Source organism: Halichoeres trimaculatus, unplaced genomic scaffold, assembly GCF_033239565.1.
Source record: "Halichoeres trimaculatus isolate MK-OKI-2021-1 unplaced genomic scaffold, fHalTri1.1 fHalTri1_scaffold_11, whole genome shotgun sequence".
NCBI classification, from domain to species: domain Eukaryota; kingdom Metazoa; phylum Chordata; class Actinopteri; order Labriformes; family Labridae; genus Halichoeres; species Halichoeres trimaculatus.
This window is the reverse complement of record NW_027437189.1, coordinates 4,375,371-4,397,995: the sequence shown is the minus strand read 5'-3', so window position 1 is coordinate 4,397,995 and position 22,625 is coordinate 4,375,371. Positions and strand designations below refer to the sequence as shown.

Below are 22,625 nucleotides of genomic sequence, written 5' to 3'. Positions count from 1 at the left end.
CAATACATTGTGAGATACTACGTTATGGGTTATGATTTGATATGTAAAAAGAACAGTATATTATGAAAAAGTATGAAACAATACATTTAAATATCCAAAACCGCCATGCTTTTACTTGAATGCAGTTTAGATGTCAAGATGTGTCGTGCCATTTTTGTGGCACAGTCGTATTAGAGACAGCACAATGTGAGTTGTTTAGATTTAGATGCAGTTTTTAGTTAGTGCTGTGGTTAATTTTCACCCATGTAAGCTTCATTTAAATTTAAAGAAAGGGGGACAGGATTTATGAGGTTTAGTTGTTTGAGTTTTTGAAGTATTTTTCCTGCAGTTTCGTTCATGGGGGGCAGGTTTGAGTCTGAATGTAGCTGGTATTTTAATGATCTGAGATTTAATTGGGTAATAAAACGGGGTCCCATGTGGTGTGTGGGTTTATTGTGACATTAATGGACTGTGGACACCCAAGAATGTGACTCAGTGGGGTTTTATTCACTAATGTAGATGCGTACAGCTGACAGGGTGTTTCCTGGACTTTTTTCTACCCACTGTTTCCTTGTTTTAATGGTGACTTTGCGTCTAAATGAAGCTGTGTTACGTGTTTAGATGTGAACAAAAATGGAGTTTAGGGATCGTGGTGTGTGGTATACAGACTGCTCTCTCAGCTTTTGTGTTGTTTTTGGGGTTGTTGTTGTGTTTTCTTGCTTCTGTTTGATGTGTGAGAGGTGACGTTTGTTGAGGTTTTGCTGTGACATGACTGGACTGTGCTGACAGTTAAAGCCGGTGTGATTAGCTCCCTGTGTTTAGGTTTGTTTTTAGCAGAGCGTTTCTGTGTTTGTCCTCTTTACGGTTTTATTTCCTCACAGATCGACGGCGGCTTGTTTTGGTTGCAGCAAACAATGTGTCATAAATCTGCCAAGTGTGCACGCGGCTGCGGGAGGCGGTGGATGGTGCAGCCTAAATGTTTGCTGTTGAACGTGTGGTGGAACAAAAACACGGTTAGCATCGTATCAGAGGCGGAGGAGCCGTGATGCGTCTCCTCCGGGTGTGGAGGTTGCCTGGCACAGATTTGAAGAAGCATCGCCGCGTTTACTTTGATTGCTCTCAGACATACGTGGCGCACATCCAACCTTTCAGGCCCTTTTTTGGGAGAAGGGAGCTCCCCTCCTCCTCCTCCTTCTCCCCTTCCTCCTCCATCCCCTCCCCCACCTCCTCTCCCAAATATTGCTTGTGAACGATTCGTCTCGGTGTGTACAGCCAAACATCAGACAGGAAGCAGCACCGAGGGAGCCCGGCAGCCTGATTCTGTCTCCCCCACGTCTCCCCCTCTTTGATATCTATCTGCATCTTTATTAATGAAGCAGACAATCAGGCTCGAACAGTGCGTCTGCAGAAAGAGCAGACTTTCTGGCCTACATTTCCCTCTTTTAGAGGAAAATTCACTCTTCCTCAATCTGCTTTAATTCCAGCATGTCCGGATTGAGGTTTTTGTCACATTGTTTACATCTCCCGCCCCCTCGCTCTGCCTACACAGCGAGAACTTCAATCTGCGTCTAACCAGATTGGCAGATGGAAAGGGTGGTGTTTGACATATCCTGAGAGGGCCTTGGCTGTGCCAAATCCCCAAGAGTGCGACTGACATGATTTAAGAAGCTTTTGTGCATTTCTCCTTCGGCTGAGTCGCCTTTTGATTTATTTTTTTTGAGTGTGCCCTCATTCCATGAATCTCATCTTCTCCTCATCTGCACCAAAACCTGCTCCTCTCAATGCATCAGCGCCTCCTCAGCATCCCAATCAAACCCATCCTCCCTGGTTGTTCTATTCCCCTGTCACGTGATCTTACGGTGGCGTATTGCATACACCACCACCCCCAAAAAAACTCCTGTTTTTTACAACATAACTATCTCATAAAAGCAGAATTTTTCATTTATTTTTTAGTTTTCCTGTTTTTGGGAGATACTGTCTCATTAAAAAAAAAAGGTTGTTATTTTCTGGTTTTAGAATTTACTGTTTTTATGAGAAACTACCTCGTAAAAAAAACACAACTCAAAAAAATGAAAGAAATTCCTGAAAATCTTTAATCATCATTTCGATGAAACATGTAACTGTAACATGTTCCTGTTTTCACGACATAACTATCTCATGTAAACAAAAAAAAATATCTTAAAATTTCCTGTTTTATGAGAAACTGTCTCTAAAAACAGGCAATATTTATTTTTGATTTTCTTGATTTTACATGATTTTCCTGTTTTATGCAAAAACAGTTATTTATTTAAGAATTTTCTGTATTTAGGAGTGACAATCTCCCAAAAAAGAATTATATTTTTATTTTAAAAATTATCTGGTTTTATAAGAAACTATTTTGAAAAAAAGAGACAATATTTAGTTTTGATTTAAATGTTTCTTTTTGTAAATTTCCTGTTTTTCTGGGATACAATCTCTTAAAAACAGGATTTTTTTTCCTTTTTAGAATTTTTTGTTCTTATAAGATAATATCTTGTAAAAATAAATATTATCTATTTCTGATTTTAATTAATTTTTCTTTTTAATTTCCTGTTTTTCTGAGATACTTTCTCATAAAAACAGTAATTAATTTATTTTATAATTTTGTGTTTCTATGAGATAATACCTTGTAAAAAAATGAGTAATATTTATTACGATTTTCCTGTTTTTACAAGATTTTACTGTTTACTAAAAAGAAGTAAATTATTTGTTTTAGTAATTAATTTATTTAGGAATTACTTTCATCTGAAAAAGGAATATATTTATTTTTAGAATTTTGTGGTTTGATAAGATACTATTTAAAAAAAAAAAAACAATATATTTTTTTATTTTAGTTAATTCGTTTTTTTAATTTTCTGTTTTTTTCTTGAGACATTGTCTCCTAAAAACAGGATTTTATTTACAAAAGAATATCCTTTTTTGTGAGATACTAATTTGTGAAAATAAATAATACTTATTTTTGATTTATTTTCTTGTTCTTTATGAGATACTATCTTGTTAAAAAACAGGAATTTATTAGTCTTTGATTTTCCAGTTTCAATGAGAAACTATTTTGTCTTTTCTCTGAAAATTAAAGAAATTTTTTAAATCTTTAATTGCATTTTGATGAAGAAAGATGAAACATGCAACTGTTAATTAAAACACATTAAAAAGCCTACCTTACCTGTATTGACTCTCACCTCTGATTAGCTGCAAAAACAGGACAATCAAAAATAAATAAGTTCCTGATTTTATGAGGTAGTTGTGTCATTAAAACAGGAGTTTTTCTTTATTTTTTAAGTGAAATCAGTACCCCACGGTGTGATCTGTCGTGTCACTGATCTTTGCCTCTCTACACGACTCACAGATCACGGTCTGCTCCTTCAGGTGCAGCGAGGTGGACTCAGTCAGACCAGATCACCTGCTCCCGCTCTATTAAAAAGCAGATTGAACGGACAGATGCTCAACACCTCTAATCCCATTTCAGTTTGACAAGATCTAAAAGGATCAGGCCGTGTTCCCGTGCAGACCCACGCTTGGGAGAAAGCTGCAGCTTAAGATATCTGAGACAGAAACTGCAGACGCTTCATCACGCTCCGCTTTTTAATGAAACCTCTGCAGAACGTGAATAAAATTAACAGGAACACCCACATCAGAGCCAGAACTTCCATGTGTGAGAGTCAAGTCCTGCGTTATCAGAAAGACATAAAAGAGGACTTCTTAAACGCTGTGTCTGCTGAATTATTCATCCATCTTTCTTTCATTACACTTTACAATGACTCAGAGATGAAAGGGAAGACGAGAGGAGCGCACACAGATAGAGGAGTGGGGGCTTGTGGTCTTGGCATGGCTGGCGTCTGCCGAGCGCTGGTATCTCCCGAGGGCAATGCAGCGCCTTCCTCCCCTCCCGGTTTCTCCTCCGCTCTCACATCGGAGCGAAAGCTGCAGCCCTCCTCGCCCGCCGCAGCAGAACATCACAGAGGTGACATTGGTCTAAAAACCACCCAAAACCAAGCGGCTCCCAAACCTCCTCCCGTCCAAACGTTTAAAGATTTCATCCCACACAGCCAAATCTCCTTTTCTGTCCTATGATTCAAGACACAAATAGGATTGGCAGAGATGTGAGGAGGGAGCTCCTCTGCCAGCGAGCAGCGTGGAGAAAGGAGGAGGCTGCAGCACTTTATTTATTGAGATGTGTCCTGTGCTTTCTCCTCCTCAGCTCCTTGGTGTTGTTGTTGGGAGACAGAGGTGCCTGACAGGAGACGGACTCCTCTTCAAGGATCATAAGAGAGCTGGAATCACAGGTGAGTGCTTTCATGATGATGATGATGATGATGATGATGATGACGGCGTGGCTGGAGAGGAAGATGGTTTGATGCTTGAAGGGAGAGTTTCTGCTAATCTGCAGCTCTCAGTTTGATGGTGGAGCTCTTGATTAGACAGATTAAGGAGCACTTCATTAATCAGTGAGGGGAAATTTGGTTGTAATTTCAGTTTATGATGCATAACCGGCTCTGGAAGGACAAAAGGAAACCAGGACACTGAGACATACGTGATTGAAATCTCCTGTGATGACGTTTAGTTAAATGAGCTCGATGAAGTTTGATGGTAATAAACTCCGTGCTCAGGCTACGGACTCGCTCCTTTAAGTAGCCGTGTCCCGGGTTACACATACTGGATTTAACCAAGTCAGCAAGCTCCGTACTAGTCCAGTATTTGTTTTTGTGAAACACATGACACTGCACTCTTTACATCCTCTCTGGACCAACGCTTCCAGCTCATCCATCTTGTTAACTGAGGAACACAGGTTCACTGTAATGACCGCCAAGACACAGGTGCTGTTTTTTTTAAGTTACTTTTAGAGCTTATTTTTATCATTTGCTTTCTGTACGGAGTTAGAAAATGATCTTGAAAAAGTCTTCCTTCTAGATACATGTCTGATCGTATGCTACTTCTTCGCTTCTCAGTAGCTTCCCGATCGGGTTGAGCAGGACTGGATGACGAAGTTTAGTAGTGAGTAGAGAGGTTTGTGTTTTTCTCTGCTGAAAACGATGTCTGTGATTAATTTTAGACAGAAAAAGGACAGAAGAGCAGAAGAAAGATAAACAGGAGAGAGATAGAGCACGAGCTACAGGCTAAAAGGGCTAATCTGTTTGTGCTAATGTTGACTCCAACCCACAGTCAGCAGTAATTCTGCAGTGGTCTGTTCAAACTTGAGAGTCTATCAATAAAATGAAGAGTGAGGTTACGTTAGCTCTGATTGGTAGATGACTGGAAGGACATAGCTAACCAGAATTTACTAACGTTACACGTTACAGACATGTCTTAGAGCACTGGGCTGTCAGCGCTACGTATGGAAAGCTACTAATCTACTGTTTGAACTGACAGTTAGCTTGTTGACACCAAGGGGTAACATCCGGTTATTAAAAATGAAGTCTATGCGGAAGTGTTAAAAGTTGCTGTTCATCAAGAATCTGCTTGAGGCTGAGCTGCAGAAAGACTGGAAATCACGTACACACCCAGCCAAAAACGGACCTTAACGGCATTAAAATGCATATTTATAGCCTGGTTTAAACTCTGCAGTTTAGAAGTTATTAGGATTATTCGATTGTCTAATCACAGACACAGCTCAGGTCACGTGACTGACGGGCGCTCTGTAGCTGTTTGAAAGGAAACTCATAAGAAATGTGGCTGCGTCCGTGGATTGGCTTCATTTCATGGTATCAGTAACAGACAGGTGACGTCATGGAGGCTACATCCATGTTTTATACAAACTATGATTTAACACGTTTGCCTAGGGATATGTCGTAGCACCGGGCTGCTAGTTGCGCTACATTAAGCCGGCAACTGACGTGTGGTACAAACTCAAAACGTTTGTTTGTTGTCACGTTTCAAAAAACAGCGCCACGCAACTGTTCTGATAAATACCAAACCTAAAGTTGACTTAAAATAAGAAAATTTGTTCCAAAACAAACACGCCTGGTTAAAAGTCACATCTTTATGACAGTGTGTATGAGACTCCTGGCCAGAAGGTGGCGATGGCAGTCACATAAAAACAGCATCTTTAATTTCTGCCGTGAAAACTACTTTTTAGCTTGATGTGTATGTAGCCTCTGGTACTTCCGGAGCCAGCCTCAAGTGGACACTCGAGAAACAGCAGATTTTATCACTTCAGCATTGCCTCATATTTTTAGACCAGAGGTTGCTGCTTGGTAGTGATATGTTCTCGTAAAGGCCCATATATCCTCCTTTTATATGCGAAAATGCATCCGTCTGTTTCAAACATCACTGCATATTTTTGTACGTCCTTTATGTTGGCACTGCAGTTAACCAATACATCCACCAGGGGGGGTTACCCAGAGTCAAAAGTTTATGACCACGAAATTGAAAAACAAGCATGGTGACTATGGAGGAGTCATTAATAATGTTCCACTTGCATAAAGGACAAAAACGGAGGCAGCGTTGTAGCTAGTGGTGGTCGGTGTGGCTGTTGAATACATCGCAGAAGTTCCACCTTTGTTAATTCTTCTTCGTGTCTCACTAAAGCTACGTATCAGGTAGTAACAGCGACACAGCCCCAAAGGCAGAGTACGGACAGAGGCTCCAGTGAAGTGATTGGATGATGGACCAGCCAATCAACTGGCAGTGTTTTCTTTTTGAACATTCCGGAATCCCCTTTGTATTTAAATTCTCCTTGATTCCGGAATCTTCTTTGTCTTGGAAGGAATTTGAATTAACGGCTAAAAGTTGGAAAACAAACAGATAAATATATTTTATATAAATATTGTATTTTGGGGAACTTTGTTATAACTTTACTCAGAGACAAAGCAGCTGCTTGATTTCTAAATTAATTAAATACATAAACTGAACACATTAATTTAGCATTTGAGCGATATTTTAATGTTAGGGGTTAAAGCTTACTGTAATCAAGGGAGAAAGTGTGTACAAAAAGTTTACGCCACCCTCTCTTTCAGGGTTTCAGGCCGTATAGATTTAGGAGGGTAGAAGCAACAGTCACTATCCCACGGCGGAGAAGGGAGCGATAAAGACTCCTCTTCAAACTGTTCGCCTTATCTTGTCCTTGACACAAAATCACGCAGCCTGAAACCGTGTTTTTGGTTTAGTTTGTGAAGTTATAAAAGAACACGTCGTTCTTTAACCCATCTCTCTGAAGTCCTTGCTGTCGCTGTGTTCCTCTCTGTGAATCATTTCTGAGCTCAGGGGACTGAGGGATCAGTCAGGGACATGAAAAGGTAAAACATGGCGTTCAACACTTTGCTGTTTGTTCCTGAGCTCCCTGCCTCTGAAGAGTTAAACTGACCTTTCCAGAAGTGGCTGCTGGGTAATTTGTTTAAAGGACACCATGACTGTGTGTTTACAGTAGATGACACGTTGAGTTTCCTCTGGTGTCCCGTTGCACTTTATTTGTTTGTGATGAATGCTCGGCAGTGTCCCCACGGCTCGCGTTCTTCTCGTCCAGGTATCCATCCGAGTCGTTTCACCCTGAACAAAAGCTCCACATGCTCTCTTGGCTGCGAGGCGAACACATGATCCTCTGTGTTTTGTTCTCTGATTGCAGCGCGGGGCCTCGCTGCACTTTGTTTACACTTGGCAGTGTCGCGTTTGGTGGCTGAGGAGGCTGGATTTACAAAACAAAACAAGAAATCTGCAACAACTCTGACCTTCACTCTGATCTGTTTGTCTTCTGTCTGTCTTCTCCCAGTGCTCTCTTTATTTTATTTTTAGTTACAGCTTCCTTTATCACTGCAGATGTGCTGCAGAGGAACATGATAAATTACTAACTCTGCTCAAAAGCTGAAGGCAGAGATTACAACATCACACCTTTCCTGTAATCTCTGGATTGGTGCTGCTGGTCAGTTAACAGACGTCTTTAAACTTTAACCAAGTGTATAACCATAGGCGCACTCACAAACTGCAAAAAACTGAAATCTTATCAAGTGTTTTTGTCTTATTATTAGTAGAAAATGTCTTTTTAGACTTAACATGAGCCACATTCACCTGACCAGTCCAGAAAAATGTCTTGTTTCAAGTTGTCTTAAGACTAAAATGAGGTCTGAATTGCTTGCCACAAGTAAAAAATAATCTACCAATACAACAAGAAAAACGATACTTGCATCAAGACATTATTCTAGTTTCAAGCAAATTTTACAGCAATTTTTTTTGTGTCCTTTGGCAATTTTCTTTTACTTGTTACAAGCAAATCAGACCCATTTTTTGTCTTCAAAAAACTTGAAACGAGACATTTTTCTGGACTGATCAGTTGAATTTGGCTCATACCAAGTGTAATAAGACAATTTTTATTTTAAATAAGACAAAAACACTTGATAAGATTTCAGTTTTTGCAGTACATAAAGAAAGTTAAAACTTTTTTTGGATGGGTACCTTTCACATTTCAAACCATCCGGTATCGATGCCCGGTACCTGGCAACCAGTATTGGTACTCAAGGGTTTCAATTTTTGGTACTTTTATGTGTTAATGTGGTAATAAATATTTGTTTGTTCAATAATAAAATGTCAAAGTTTTTTAATTCAACTTATTCATTTTCAGTATATAAACTTGTAATGCTGTGTTCATATCCAGTATGGAAAATTGCCTACTCTTCCACTCCCTCACAGTCACAAGGATGTGTTTAAGTACCTAAACATGGTACCTTTTGATTTTACTTGAATCGGTACATGGTACTACTGATGGAATTTGGTCAGTATCTATGACCCCGTTAACACAACAACATTTCATCCGAAAACACTAAAATGCAGTGAGAAAAATCTGCGTTACACGGAAATGCGCTTGTACACGCTTGCGCAAAGTGGAGTCTGACGTCAGCAGTTCTACTGAAAACTCTGGCTTACTGTTACCCAGCAGAAAAAATCCACTCTGGAGGCTATTTTCAAAAGTTTGCGTTTTAAGTCGGCTAAAACGCCGTTTCTGTGTTTGTGCGAGACCGAAATGCAACAATACTGTTGCGTTTCACCCTAATACCGTTGTTGTGTAAACGTCTCCCGACCCATCCCTAGCTGCAGGCGGACACTTTTTGAACAACTTTTCCTCTTTATCAGATAATCACACATTTAGAGTAAAGTGTGGCGATTTAACAACTTAGCTTGAGGCAAAGAGGCAGGTTTTTAGCCTCCTTTTAGACAACAAATAGAAAAGTGATGGTATAAAACACAGAATTAACATTCGTACAAGAGAAAAGTGGAACAAAAAAACACTCAGGGCTGCTGAGTGTATGTAATTTATGAACTCGATTCAGATCTTTTCTAAAATATTTCTAATGCAGTTAGAGTGTTAGTAAGAGTCTCAAAACATAATTCAAAATGCTGCGACAACTAGTTAGTATGTTGTAGCAGCTGGTTAGCCTCAAGCTCCGTCTAGTCATTATTATTGATTAATGTGCCGATTCATTTCCTGGATAACACATGGATTTAGTCGTAGTGCTTCAGAAAATCAGTCAGTTACATTCTGGTTTTGATTATTGGTGGATTGGAAATGATGACTCAGCGTAACTTTGGTCGACCTAGCTACGGGGAAGTTGAGCTGGGTCTCTAGCATCCTTGCAAATGGCTACAGTTTGCCCCATCAGTGAGGTCAGCTTTACTCTTCATTCAGCTAAACTTGCGTGTTTCTTCAAAATGAACAAATTACGAAAAGTTTGGGCAGGTAGGGAATTAGCTATTCAGACTGTAAACATGTTTATTGTTGCCGTAAAGATCAACTTTTTGAATGGGTGTGTATGTGGTTCCTGGTACTTCTGGAGCTTGCCTCAAGTGGACACACAAAAAACTGCAGTTTGTAACACTTCTGCACTAGTGTCAATTGAGTGGACACGTGGTACCTCAGATATAAATGTTATCGTATGCTGACATACTAGTATCTAGCAGGACACAAACTCCACACGGTGAAAACAGAAGCTAAAGCAAAGAGCTACACATCTGCACAGAAACTCCACATGACTTTTCCAGCCTCAGATTCACTCTGGAGCTTCTATTCTGACATTAATGACTTCAGATTGGTCTCCCATGCATGACTTTTTACTTGAAACAGAGTATTTTTAGCGTGTGGTGGTGGTGAACTTTAAGCTAAGTAAAGAGCAGTCCCTCCACCCCTCAGCAGCTCTCAGAGCAGCTCTCAGAGCAGCAGCAGCAGCCGTCCTCTCTGTGTGTCCCCGGTGGTTTCTCTCCGACGCTCCGGCAGCTGAAAGTCTGCCAGCCGAGCTCTGTGGAAGGAGCGTCCTGGCACTGCCGCTCCTCGGAGACACACTGACCCTGTCCTCTGCCCCGTCAATGAACCTCTGTGTGCTCCGCTAAAGGCCGATCGCAGGCTTCAGAGCAGCATGGAGACAATGATGCAGTTACAAAGGAGCCAGCAGCCCCCTGTGTGTGTGTGTCTGTGTGTGTCTGTGTGTGTCTGTGTGTGTCTGTGTGTGTGTGTGTGTGTGTGTGTTCCCCTCTCAGGACTCTGACTTTTAGAGGAGTTTGTTCACGTTGCTGCTCACTCTGAGAGCTAACAGGCATTAATACTTCATATACAAGTGTTAGCTGGGAAGGTTAATCAGCCTCAGAAAATGACAAACAGCGTCAAGCTCGACTTCTCAGATGTGTTTCTTCTTTTTGCTGTGTGTGTGAGATGTTGGATTTAGTTTGTGTGTTGGGCTGAGATGATTTAAAGATTAACCAAAAGCAATCAATTTTACATTTCAGGCTGTTACTATCAGTCACCTTTAATTCTTTTCGGTTTGTTTTGTTGTTTTCTTGAGTATCACGTCTGTGAAATATCAGAAAAGCTGTGGTCCTCACATGCCTTGTTGTGTTCAAACAGTCAAATATATTTACTGTTACAGGAAAAAGCAAAAAGCCTCAAAAATATTCACATCTCATAAAATGTAGTCTGGGAAATGTGACTTGTATTCTTTAAAAATGCTGTAGAAGTTCGCCAAAAAGTTGGAAATTCACTGTACTCACCAAAATATTGATTATTAAAAAAATGAAACTAATAAGCTCAGTTTTTGTGAATCACCAGAAACTTTTAGTCCCAGGAGCTACTCTTCAGGACACTTAAGGGTTCCTGAAGTCTGTTGTTGTTTGCGTTTTCTTTGAGGCCTGATGTCCTGTGAAGATAATGAAAATCATACTACTGACGTACAGAGAAAAAAAAAGTAACTGCAGTTTACCTCCAGACCAGTAGAGGGCAGTAAGGCCATACAACAAAAGATGACACCATAGAAAGCAACAGTCATGTTAGCTAGAGACAAAGAGGATTCGTTGGGTATTGATAAGATTTTTTTGATACCAATGCCCTTATTGAGTCCATACGTAACTTTTCTTTCATTGACTTGTTTGTATTTTGACATTTAGAGTTTTCAGTATTAGAGTTCGACCGATACAGGTTTTTTGGGGGCCGATGCCGATGAAATCTATTACAAAAAGTCGTGTCCAGTCCTCTGAACATTTATTCAGCTTTCAAAACAATGAAATATTTTGTCTGAGTAAACACACAATGTAACAAGCAGCAGTAAACATTCAACTGAATCAAAGTTTATTTGGGGAAAGTGTTATCTCTGCTAAGCTAAGATAGTTGGGTGAAAAGTTAACAGCAACTCCAGCATAATGTAAAGAATTGATAAGGGAATCGTTAAGCATAAAGACTATTGGTATCAATGGATTGAACCATTTCAATTCTTCTTCTGGGTTTGAACAGCTGTTGTAAACTGGATCTCCACTGACACGTTCAGCTGAAGGTCTCCAGTTTACAGGGTCACTTTTTAAACTGGAACACCAGGAGCTGACAGAGGAGCAGACCTCACCCTGATGATTTGAGATCTTTTTACCTTCAAGGTGAAACAAAGGACAAACAAAATGATAATCAATAAATCTTTAAATGCATTTTTAGGCAAATCCCCCAAACTCCCTCCATCAGAGCTTCTATGGTCAGAGGGTTATTGATTGTAAAGAAAAATGTCATATGGAGCCACAGTCTGTGGTAGAAATTAACTGATAGAGTCAGGTTTTTGACGTCACACCTTGTTTAACTTCCCAAAAAAACAATAAAGTCTCATCAGGTCGGTGCGGCTCAGGATGTATTGTGACTCTGAACATCTGAGTGCTTCATTCGCCAGCATCAGTCTCTAAAAATCAATCCTCTGACACACAGGAAGCCAGCGCAGAGATCTGAGACGTTCGGTGTGGAGTGATTAATAATGACTGAACCTCTCTGCTCTCTGATCCGCTCTCTGATCGGACGTCACATCAGCTCTTGTTTTGAGCGTAAAGTCCAGGATGACTGTCTCCTTTTCCTCAGCTGGCATTTCCAGAGAGCAGCTTGTGACATTAACTCTGCACATCAAAAGAAACCACAGAAGCAGCAGCAGCAGAAGCGGCGGCAGAACCGCATCTCGTGTTATATTTAGCCTCACTTTTGTTGTCTTTTAGTCCACGCTGTAATTTCCTTACGAATGCAAACGCAGCACGGCGTGTGCCTGCTCCTCTGCGCTGCTGCCCGGAGCTCTAATGTGCATTAGAGGAGAGAGGAGCTGGTATTTATAACCACTCCTGTATCCAAGGTCAAACTGATGGCTAATATCTACTTCCTGCATTGATCAGGCCTCCATTAAACGCGTAGATCTGTGTGTGCTGTGTGTGTGTCCCTCTGCATTTAGGAGGGTGCTGCGCAGGTTGGCTGAGCGTCTAACTAAAGGCGGACTGTGTTCGATAATCTTCCTGTAAATGTTCTGCAAACAGCTCCGGTTACACAAAGAGGGTCAGCGCTCTGTTCGAGGCCTTCAAACACTTCCCTGTTAAGAGTTTTACTGTGACGCTTTGCTGTGTAGATTGTTTTTATCGATCGCTGTGTTTCTGTATCGATGCCACTCAGGATACAACCGTTGAGGGATTAATCTTGAATATAAATTATCGCCTTTAATCCATGAAATATGTGGAAAAAACACTAAAACTAGGGATGGGAATCGAAAACCAGTTTCTGCTGAGAATCAATTAGAAATGTTTCAATCCATCGATAATGTTAGCCTTTGTGTTTAACGATTCCCTTATCAATTCTTTACATTGTGCTAGAGCCGCCAGCCTCATGGGTGACTTCTTAACTACGGAAAGGTTCCAAACAACTTAAACCATTGCTATAACCACTTTGAGACACTAGATGGCCTACTTGAATTATTAATATAATACAACACAGTAAATCAACGTCACATCCTGTGCAATTTTTACCTGTTTCTGTTTAATTATGCCCAGAAATATCCAGACTTAGGGATCAATTACATTTTATTCACTTACAGAATAAACTCAATTAAATGTTGTTGACACAGAAAACCTGTAAAGCTACTTTTTGTACCAAGAAAATTCACAACAGCAATCGATAAGGGCATCGGTATTGACAAAATCTTATCAATTCCCATCCCCAACTAAAACACAGAGTGATGTCTGAAACTTGTAGTTTGTAGGTTTTGTCTGCTGTCAAAAACATTGCTAACTATACTTTAAAGCTCTTTTAAGGAACTTCTTTGTTGAGGCATCTTTGGCGCCCCCTCAGGATAAAGTGAGAAATTCATTTCTACTTATTTCTTGCTGCTGTTTTTCTACCTGAAAACAGCTCCTCTACTCCTTTTCTCTATTTTATTATTTGGTTTAAGAACAGTGTTCTGTTTTCTGCTTAAATCATCCAACAAAAAAACAAAACAAAACACAGGGTCAGTGGGTTCATGAACTTTCCAGCTTCTTATCCTGAGATAGACCACTTATTCACCTCGAGGACAGGCACCTTTGAAGCAGCAGTGTGATCAATATTTATACACCAACAGTGGATCACACGGCTGCTGGCGTGTGAAAGGGTCACGCAGAGCGGTGAACCCACAGTGGATTATCACCTGACGCCTGAGGAGCGTGAAGCAGCCAGGCTGAAGCACGGTTAACAAATGTGTTGAGTTGGACGGAGAAGAAATGGTACACAAGGCTATAAGGGCCAGTGAAAGAATATTTTGTGTTCAAAAATTGGTTTTCTTGTTTGTTTGTTTTTTGGTAATCGAACTACAAACCCAGAATTCTCAGATTGAGTCGGACTCTGACTTCTTTCTGACTCTGGTTGACCCTGTCTGTGTCAGTTAGAAGCTGAGCCTTGGTAACAGTTATCCACCGCTTTCTAGAGTTCAAGCTGGCCTGGATTCCTAGTGGCTAATACATTTATTATTGATAAGCACCTCATACAACCCCACCGCTAAAATCATGAACTATCCCTTTAACCCTAAAGAGCCCAGCATTAAGCTTGGACTAGCAGTAGATTCAAAACCAGATAAGATAGACCAGTCTCCTTTCACTAATGTGTTTGCAGAAATCCAGTTTAAAGAGTTAACAACAAAACATGACAATCTAAACTGCGGTTGTTCATGTCATGAGATTTTTTATGTTTCGTTTTTGTGGAAAACAGCCAAGACTTTTTTTGGTATTTATAGAAATTTGTGTGAAATGTTCACGTTTTTATGGTTTATTGCACTTTTTAGCTGTTTATTTAGCTAGTCTGGACACAAGTCTGTACATTTAATTAAAGTTTGGGGTGAAGGAGAACTTAACGCTGCAGTTTCCTGAGTGTCCACTTGGGGCTGGCTGTAAAGGCACAGAAAACCATATACACACTCATTCTTAAAGCCAATTCCACCACCAAAAATAAACATGTTTACTTCAGTCTTGGTGTGTTAATTATCAAACAACACACAAGTCTCTTGCAAGGTTGAGTAAAGTTAGGTTGAGTTTAGCATTTCCAATGTGGCAATCGCCAACAATAGGTTTCAAAACTCTGTGTAAAAAGCAAATGGTTGAGGTCATAGAGACTATGTTCATGTATTTAGTTAGCTGCCAGCCATTTCCAGAGCATCTTAAACGATCTTTCAAGACCTAAATAATCTTGTTTTCTCTGACTATGTAAACACCAAAGCTACCGAGGAAGAGTGGACCCTCTTCTTCTCAGTCTCTCTTCCTGTTTTTGGTCCAAAAAACAGACAAAACGTACTTTTTTTGGATTGCGTTCATCTCTGGTGCTCCATCCTTTGTTCCTCACCTTGATCTCCGTTGTCTTTTCTCAAAATGACGCTGCCCTTTCTCTCTGAACTACCACAACATATCCTCAGTTGGAGCGTGAGCTGCCTGAACTTTTCTGACTTGCAGCGTCTCGCTTTGTCTCTGTCATCTCACATCTTCTCCTCATATCCACGCTGAGCTCTCGCCCAAAGAGCACGCCGCTCTTACCCACAGTAGTTTACGCGCAGGATTTTGATTGACATCAGACCCCACCTCCCCTGCTGAAAAACATAATTTACTACTATAGACGCAGTAAACGGTTGTAATCAAATTGAATGAGTGTCTCTAGTTGTGACACGTTGCCAAGGTAACCAGCTTTGTCCACAAAACCTGCTGCTGGGTTGGCCAAATCAGTGGAGGGGAGTTAGATGATGGCTTAACGTTACATTATGTGACACAAAATATAATTTCAGAGAGCAGGTACACCTCTTACTGCTTATGTGTGTACAGAGGATGATGGGAAATTTTGTTTCAAAGAACAAAAGTCCACAGATAGTTTCCTAAATTGTCTTTGTAGCAAAAAATATTACCCACCATTCACTCTGATTGTTAAATAAAAAGTGGAATAACTGATTAATGTATGTGTATGGATGTAATGCTCTGAGATTCTGTTGCCATGGTTACCAACTCGCTCGTGCATTTGAACAATAATATTCCGGAATTTTTTAACAGACACCCTGCAGCCAATCAGAATCGAGTATTCAACCAGACCATGATATGATGATATGTTGATATGTTGATATGTTGTCCTATTTTTGGAGCAATTCTGTGCGTAATTTTTTCATTTTTCCTAAATTTTACCTCTCAGATTGCTTCTTGTGTTTTCTGTTTACAAACTGAGCCTCTTCTCGTCATCCTTCAGTCACCTGAGCATGTCACTAAGCCAGTTGTTGATGCTCTAAACCCACATTTACTCAGCCGCTTTGTCCCCTGAGACTGTTTGTTTGTTTGTTGTTGTTTGTGTGCGTCACCTGTTCTTGTCAGGACACCTGTAAACCGTGCCAGTCCCTGATTGGCCTCCAGCCGCACAATCAGCCTTGTCTCATCCGCTCTAATGAGTCCTTAAGATGTGACAGTTGGATCTGGGTCCAGTTGACACACCTACTTCCTCACACACACACACACACATATAAACACACCTGGAGCAGTGCCTACGAGACTGTTTGTGGGCCATATGTCTCCCAGGGTGGCGTGCTCACAGACGCGGGCAGCCTGTGCGCTCAGCGTGGTGCTGCTGTTTGATCTGTGGACTCATCGGAGCTGAACCCAAGCGAATATGGACACAAAGGCTTATCAGCGGACTCGGTATCTGAAACAATGCAGGATCAACGGGTTCATGTGTTTCCTCCATAATCCTCCATATACAGTAGGTGATGTGTGAAAGGGAGCAAACAAACTCTGTGTGTGTGTGTGAAATAATGGAGGGAATCTGATGTAAAGCAGACCTCTGATCCATTTTTGATTCAGTCTTTCTTTGAAACCAGGCGGGTGGAGTTTAGAGGAAGAGACGGACGATAACTGTGAAGCAGTTTGAGCGTTGATTTGTCAGATTTGTATCCTTTTTATGTCACATAAGTCAATTTCAATCCTCAAAACTTCATAATTTAGGATATTTAAGGTACAAGAACAAGATTTCTAAAAATGAAAATCCAGATTTTTGATTATTCAACATATTTTTGGCTTTTAATCCATCCAAGAAATTGACTTAGACTTGCTTTCTTGTGGTTATTTGAACCAAACCGTGGATAAACATACAAGTTAATCCCAAAGATTAGCTTTTAATTTCATTTTGAGTCCCTTTAAGTGTTGTTTTTTTAAGTCTTATGAGCAAAATAATGTGGATATAATTAGATTAATGAGAGCAGATTGTAACAACAGAGTGAGTTATATTCAGAAATAATAAATACCAGACAAACACAGAGTTGTGTTGTGTAACTTCTGTTCCCTTACTGTTCATGACTTCCTCTACATAGCAGCGGCTCTGAGGTAATTAAAACACTGATCCATTTACCTGAGTCGCTTTCAGGTGTTACTGTCTGCTCAGAGTAAAGAGCTTTACCAGACGTGGAGTTTCTGTGCCCAGAGTTTCACCTCGCAGGCTTCACAGACCCCGCACAGCGTCGTCGATCGTATGGAAAACACAATGACCCATTTTATTCTGGGATCCTTAATCTGAGGCTGTGTAAATATACAGAAGGAAGAACGTGTGCTGTGACTTTAAGAAACGCAGGAAGTTTTCTCAGCCTGTTGGTCTTTATGTTTCTAATAATTGGTTTTGCTCTTATAATAAATCAGCTCTATGTGTGTAAGAGCTGACTCTTTTCTCTGTGTCTGTTCAGCAGCTGCTACTTTCACTTCCCTTAAACTCATCTAGTGCCTGGCGAAAACATGCACAAAGTTATCTGGATACAAAGTTGAGCATTTAGGAAGCAGCGAGTGAGAAGGATGCTTCTTCAGGAGCTGGCTGAGACGAAAAATTTAAGTTTATATCAGATCTAAATATATGATTTTTCGGTCACATGACCAGCGTGAAAGCCTAGAGGGAGAAGGAGGGGAGTGAAATGAATCACGTGCTTGTTGGTGGTCTATCTCTTTAGAATGAAGCGTATTTATATCACAACCACAGAGAAACAGAGACAGGAAGTGAAACTTGAAGCTATGGGGACTTGTGACCCTCAAACAGCTTCTGCTTCACGGTTTCAGTCACTTAAAACAGCCTGACCAGATCTTCATTTATACAATATACAGCTAAGATACAGGACTCTTCCTGGGTCCCATCGGCTGATGCCACCAGCTCCTTAACCTACCTAAGCCTTCTTCATCACCAGAAAGTCAGGATAAAAGTTTCTGGATTGTGAAAACAGAGACGTTATCACTAAGCTGTCGTTAGCTTGTTTGCTATCAGTGTCAACAAGTTACCATTGGAGCTGTTTACATCCATCCATGAACACAGACTGCCTCAGTATGAAGACTACAGTGAATAAACATTCACTCATTTAGAATTCTCAGTGTTTGCGGCTCGTTAAACGTTTGCTTGAATTCTTGAGCTGAAATTCTTTGAAAGCACAACCTGGGCTTGTTTCTTCTTTGTTAGCACGTTCAGTTGAACATATGAACCTGGCATTTAATTTTCAAGTTTTAAATCAGTAGTTGGAAGCAGAGGGCGATGGTTCCTTCATAGTGTGTATCAGTGGTGTGCACAGACTTTTTTAAGGGCAGGGGCAAAGTAAATCGAGGCACATACAGCTCATGTTTATGCCAGCCACTAGAGCAGTCTATCATGTTTAAACCAGCCAAAGGGACAGTTTAGGAGATTCACCAACCAGAAGGACACTCTACTGTATTTTGGATTTCAAGAGGGCACTGAAGCAGGCCTTTAAGTACCAAGAAGGGCACTTTAACCACGTTTTGGCTCCAACAAGGGCACTTTAGCACACATTTGTCTGCTCTTCGGTTCCCGATAGGGCACTCTGCCACATTTTGGATCCCAAAAGGGCACTAGAGCAGGCCTTTTAGCTCCAAGGAAGACACTTTAGCACATGTTTAGCTCTGAGAAGGGCACTCTGGCACATGTTTTGGCTCCACAGGGGGAGCACTAACCACTTTTTGACTTGAACAAGGTCACTTAATCACACATTTTGGCTGTAATGACCCAATTTTAGCACTCATTTTGGCTCTTAAGTTGGCACTTGAGCACACATTTTGGCTCCAAAAAGGCCATTTTAACCTGGTCTTCGGTTCCCAAGAGGGCACTCTGGTACATTTTAGCCGCAAAAAGACCACTGATGCAATCCTTTTAGCTACAAGAAGGCACTTTAGCACATGTTTTAGCTCCAAAGGGGGCGCTTTAGCTACGTTTTGGCTCAAACAAGGGTACTTTAGTGCACATTTTGGCTCTCAAGTTGGCACTTAGCACTCGTTTTGGCTCCAAAAAGGCCACTTTCACCTGCTCTTTGGTTTTGGAGAGGGCACTTTGGTGCATTTTGGATCCCAAAAGGGCACTGAAGCAGGCCTTTTAGCTCCATGTAGGGCACTTTAGCACATGTTTTAGCCTTAAACAGGGCACTGTAACCACGTTTTGGGTGAACTAAGGGCACTTTAGCACACATTTTGGCTCAGACTCTGGGATTTTACCACACATCTCGTCTGCCAAGTTGGTACTTAAGCACACATTTTAGCTCTAAACAACAGCACTTTAGCACATGTCTTGGCTCCCAACGAGGGCACTCTGGCACGTTTTGGCTACCAGGAGGTTACTTTAACACACATTTTGGCACCAAGGACCCCCTAGCAGATGTTTTGGCGCACATTTTGGCTTCAAAGAGGTCACTCTTGCACACGTTTTGGTTCCCAACGAGGGCACTTCAGAGCTAATTTTTAAAAAGTCAAATCCTCCTCTGTGCACACCACCATTGTAGAGCAGCAGGAAGCTTTTTCTTGCCCGCAAAGGGGGTGGTTCCATTAGTTTGTGGTGTCAGGTGGACAAAAATGTAGCCAATGGGTGAACAGTAATGTCACTATATGTCTACTGGATGTTACAGATAATGCTTTGTTAAAAAAGTCTCACTGCTGGGTACTTTTTTTGTTGTTCAAATGCTGAATAAGAATTACTTTGCTAAGACATTGAGGAGCTTTATCTTGAAGCCATCCATCCAGAGTGACTCATGCTTAGAGTATTCTTTGCTGGGGTGACGTTTACAGATGCAGTATCTCCTCCTGTGTTTCAGATGAGAACAATGTCTGATGAGACAGAACAGAGAATGTGTGAGGAGGACTTTGGGACCGACGAGGAGGGCGAGGAAGCTGACGTGGAGTCGTACCTGGAGGACAACAGCAGTGAGCTCATGGACCGACTGAGGGAGCTGGAGGTGAGGGGACAAAGGAAACACTCACTCAGGGAGAAATATGCAGTGTTACCTTGTTTTACAGGACACATAATCCTGTTATGATAATCAGAAATCCCCCAGCATGTCATAACATGCTCAAAATGTAGAAAGTAAACTCTAAAAATGTAAACGTGGGGAAACAAGAACTAAATCCCTGCAAAAGTGCACTAAAAGTTTGCTTTATTTTCATCCTGCAAACCTGATTTCTTCTTCTGGTTGCCTCATTTCTTTTAGTTTTAATTTCACTCCTGTCTAAAAATCTGTGTTTATGCACTCTTAATACCATGTTTATCTGCATGACATTAATACCTAAGTTGTTATTTACCTCGCAGGCAGAAAACTCTGCTCTGATGTTGGCAAATGAGAGTCAGAGAGAAGCGTATGAGAGATGTTTGGATGAGGTGAGTTCATGTTGCAGAATATCAATTAACTTAGATTAATTTCTGCTCCGTCCTCTTGTGTAATATTTAATCTTTTCTGGTGTTCATAGGTGGCCAACCACGTGGTCCAGGCTCTGCTGAATCAGAAGGTGACATGTAGCTACACGCCTGCAGCACTGTTTGGATTATTTTGATGAGGTTTGTCAGGTGTCTCACGGCTTAATGTGTCACTAAAACAGGATCTGAGAGAGGAGTGCATCAAGCTGAAGATGCTGGTGTTTGACCTGGAGAGACAGAACCGAGCGCTTTGTGAGCTCTTTCAGCAGAAACTGCCCAACCATCCCACCGCTCACTACCAGGTAAATCAACTCAAGCTGCCCGTCATGATTAAAGAGTACACTCTGAGCTCCTACTTGTGTTTGCAGAAGCTTTATTTCAAAAACACTCAACCTTGCAAATATTTAAAACATACAGTTGAACAAACCTTTTAGCTGCTTCTAGTGCCTAAATTTGGAGCTCTGTGTCCGTTTTGACAAGAGCGTCAATGTACTTTCAGTTCCTTTAAAACAAAACTAGTTTATTCTTGTGGCCCATTTGTTGTTTACGTTTCAAACATAGGAGCTAAAGACCTGATTAGAATATGTAAAACAGGAAAAAGCAGGGAGGAGAAAACATACAGGTAACTGAAAACCCCTATTAGACCAGTAGGGGGCAGTGAGATAACAACGAATGCCTTTCAGTTAAAATAACACCACAGAGTGAGACTGTAGCGCTGCAGTTAGCCTGTTAGCTTCAACGAAACTCAGCCTATGCTGGTTTTAATGGTGCTTTTTCGCACCCATGATGGATTTTTTAACACTTAAGAGGAGACAAGCGCTGGTGGCAAAGCCTTTGTCGGTCAAAGCCGTTTCTTAAAGGCCTCAAAGAGCTTCGACTAGCCAAATACCGCTCTCCTGTCTGTCAACCGGTGTTCCGGTTAATACAACGACTCCGTTGATTGAGGACTCCAACCGTTACTTCCGCTTACCTAGGAAAGACCGTTATGCTTATTTTTTTCTGTTCAGGAATACTTTATGTGCTTAGTGTGTCTTTTTTCAACTACAATTTGACAAGAAACTGTAAGAAAAAAAAAAAAAAAAAAAGTGACAGAAATATCGAAAATACGAGCGTACGTTGATGGTTGATAATTTCTCGTCTGTACGGAGGTCCGCCATTGTTGTTGAGAAAGTTGATACCAGACGTCACGCCCTCTTGATTCTGATTGGTCGTTTATCAAGAAGAGGCGGGAGAAGTGTAAAGATGAGCGGTTGACTGAAGGCTGTGGAGCTAGCTGTGCTATCGTTAGCTGCACCCAGCTAACAGCTTGTCAATCAGTCACATTTGCATAAAACAACGAAGGGATTTGAGGCCTCAGATTATTTTGAGGACTAAAAAACGATATTTGCCCTCAAGAGGAATGAAATACTCCAGTAAAATAAAAGGGACTTCAGCAGGCTCTGATTCACGCCAGCCTCATTCTTTCAAACTCTGGTGAGTCACTAAAGAGTCCCAGTCTCTCACTTCTGCTCGTATTATTTTCAGCAGATGCCAGAACAATGTGCCTTCAGTCATCGTGTGTGTGAGTGTGTGTGTGTGTTATAGCCTGTAATGTGTACAGGATCCCTTTAATTGCCTCATGACTCTCCTGTTACAGGTCCAGGCGGGACCCCTCCCAGACTACAATGCACAGCTGCACAATGACTCTGCCAAACAGGTGGAGTCTGCACAGACTGAAGCACAAGCCAAGGTGAGAGTCAGAGAGCTCACAGCAGAGATTAAAACACTGAAGGTGAAGACGGGGGATTAAATCAGAGCTGATGAATGAGGATACAGTCTTTCTTCTTCAAAACTGAGGAAGTTATACAAAGTTATTTATTGGCAAAATCTTTCCTTAACTCAAAGATTATACATGTTAATGTAACTCTAATTATATTCGAACTATAAATGGACAGATAAACTGATGGAGTACTGTATTAATCCTGAAGGATTAATGGATGTAGCTATATGTAGCTTGTAAACACTTTTACTCCCATACTGCTTCACGGCTGCAAAACGCTTACCTGTTATATACAAAGACGTTAATTCTGAAGTGACTTCTTACTTCTTCTTCTTACAGGAAAATTTGTAATTTTCACGACTTAAAAGTACAGTTTACTGGCACATAAGGTAAACTTTTTGTGACTTTATGAACTTTTAAGTAATGGAAAACACATTTTCCTGTATGGAGAAGTACATTTCAGGA

At 41.0% G+C, this 22,625-nt stretch overlaps 1 protein-coding gene across 3 annotated transcripts in view; it reads left to right on the top strand.

The window, feature by feature from the left end:
- nckap5l (NCK-associated protein 5-like) overlaps nt 1–22,625 on the top strand; it is a 68,215-nt gene that overhangs the window by 34,638 nt on the left and 10,952 nt on the right. For 2 of the 3 annotated variants that reach the window (XM_074681334.1, XM_074681336.1), the window contains exons 2-7: nt 4,196–4,280; nt 19,806–19,946; nt 20,297–20,365; nt 20,455–20,493; nt 20,584–20,703; nt 22,038–22,130. In XM_074681334.1, the coding sequence (XP_074537435.1) occupies nt 19,806–19,946; nt 20,297–20,365; nt 20,455–20,493; nt 20,584–20,703; nt 22,038–22,130 (462 nt within the window). In that variant the 5' untranslated portion in view covers nt 4,196–4,280. Of the gene's footprint in view, nt 1–4,195; nt 4,281–19,805; nt 19,947–20,296; nt 20,366–20,454; nt 20,494–20,583; nt 20,704–21,640; nt 21,875–22,037; nt 22,131–22,625 lie in introns of those variants that run through there. The other variant, XM_074681337.1, reaches the window with a different exon arrangement.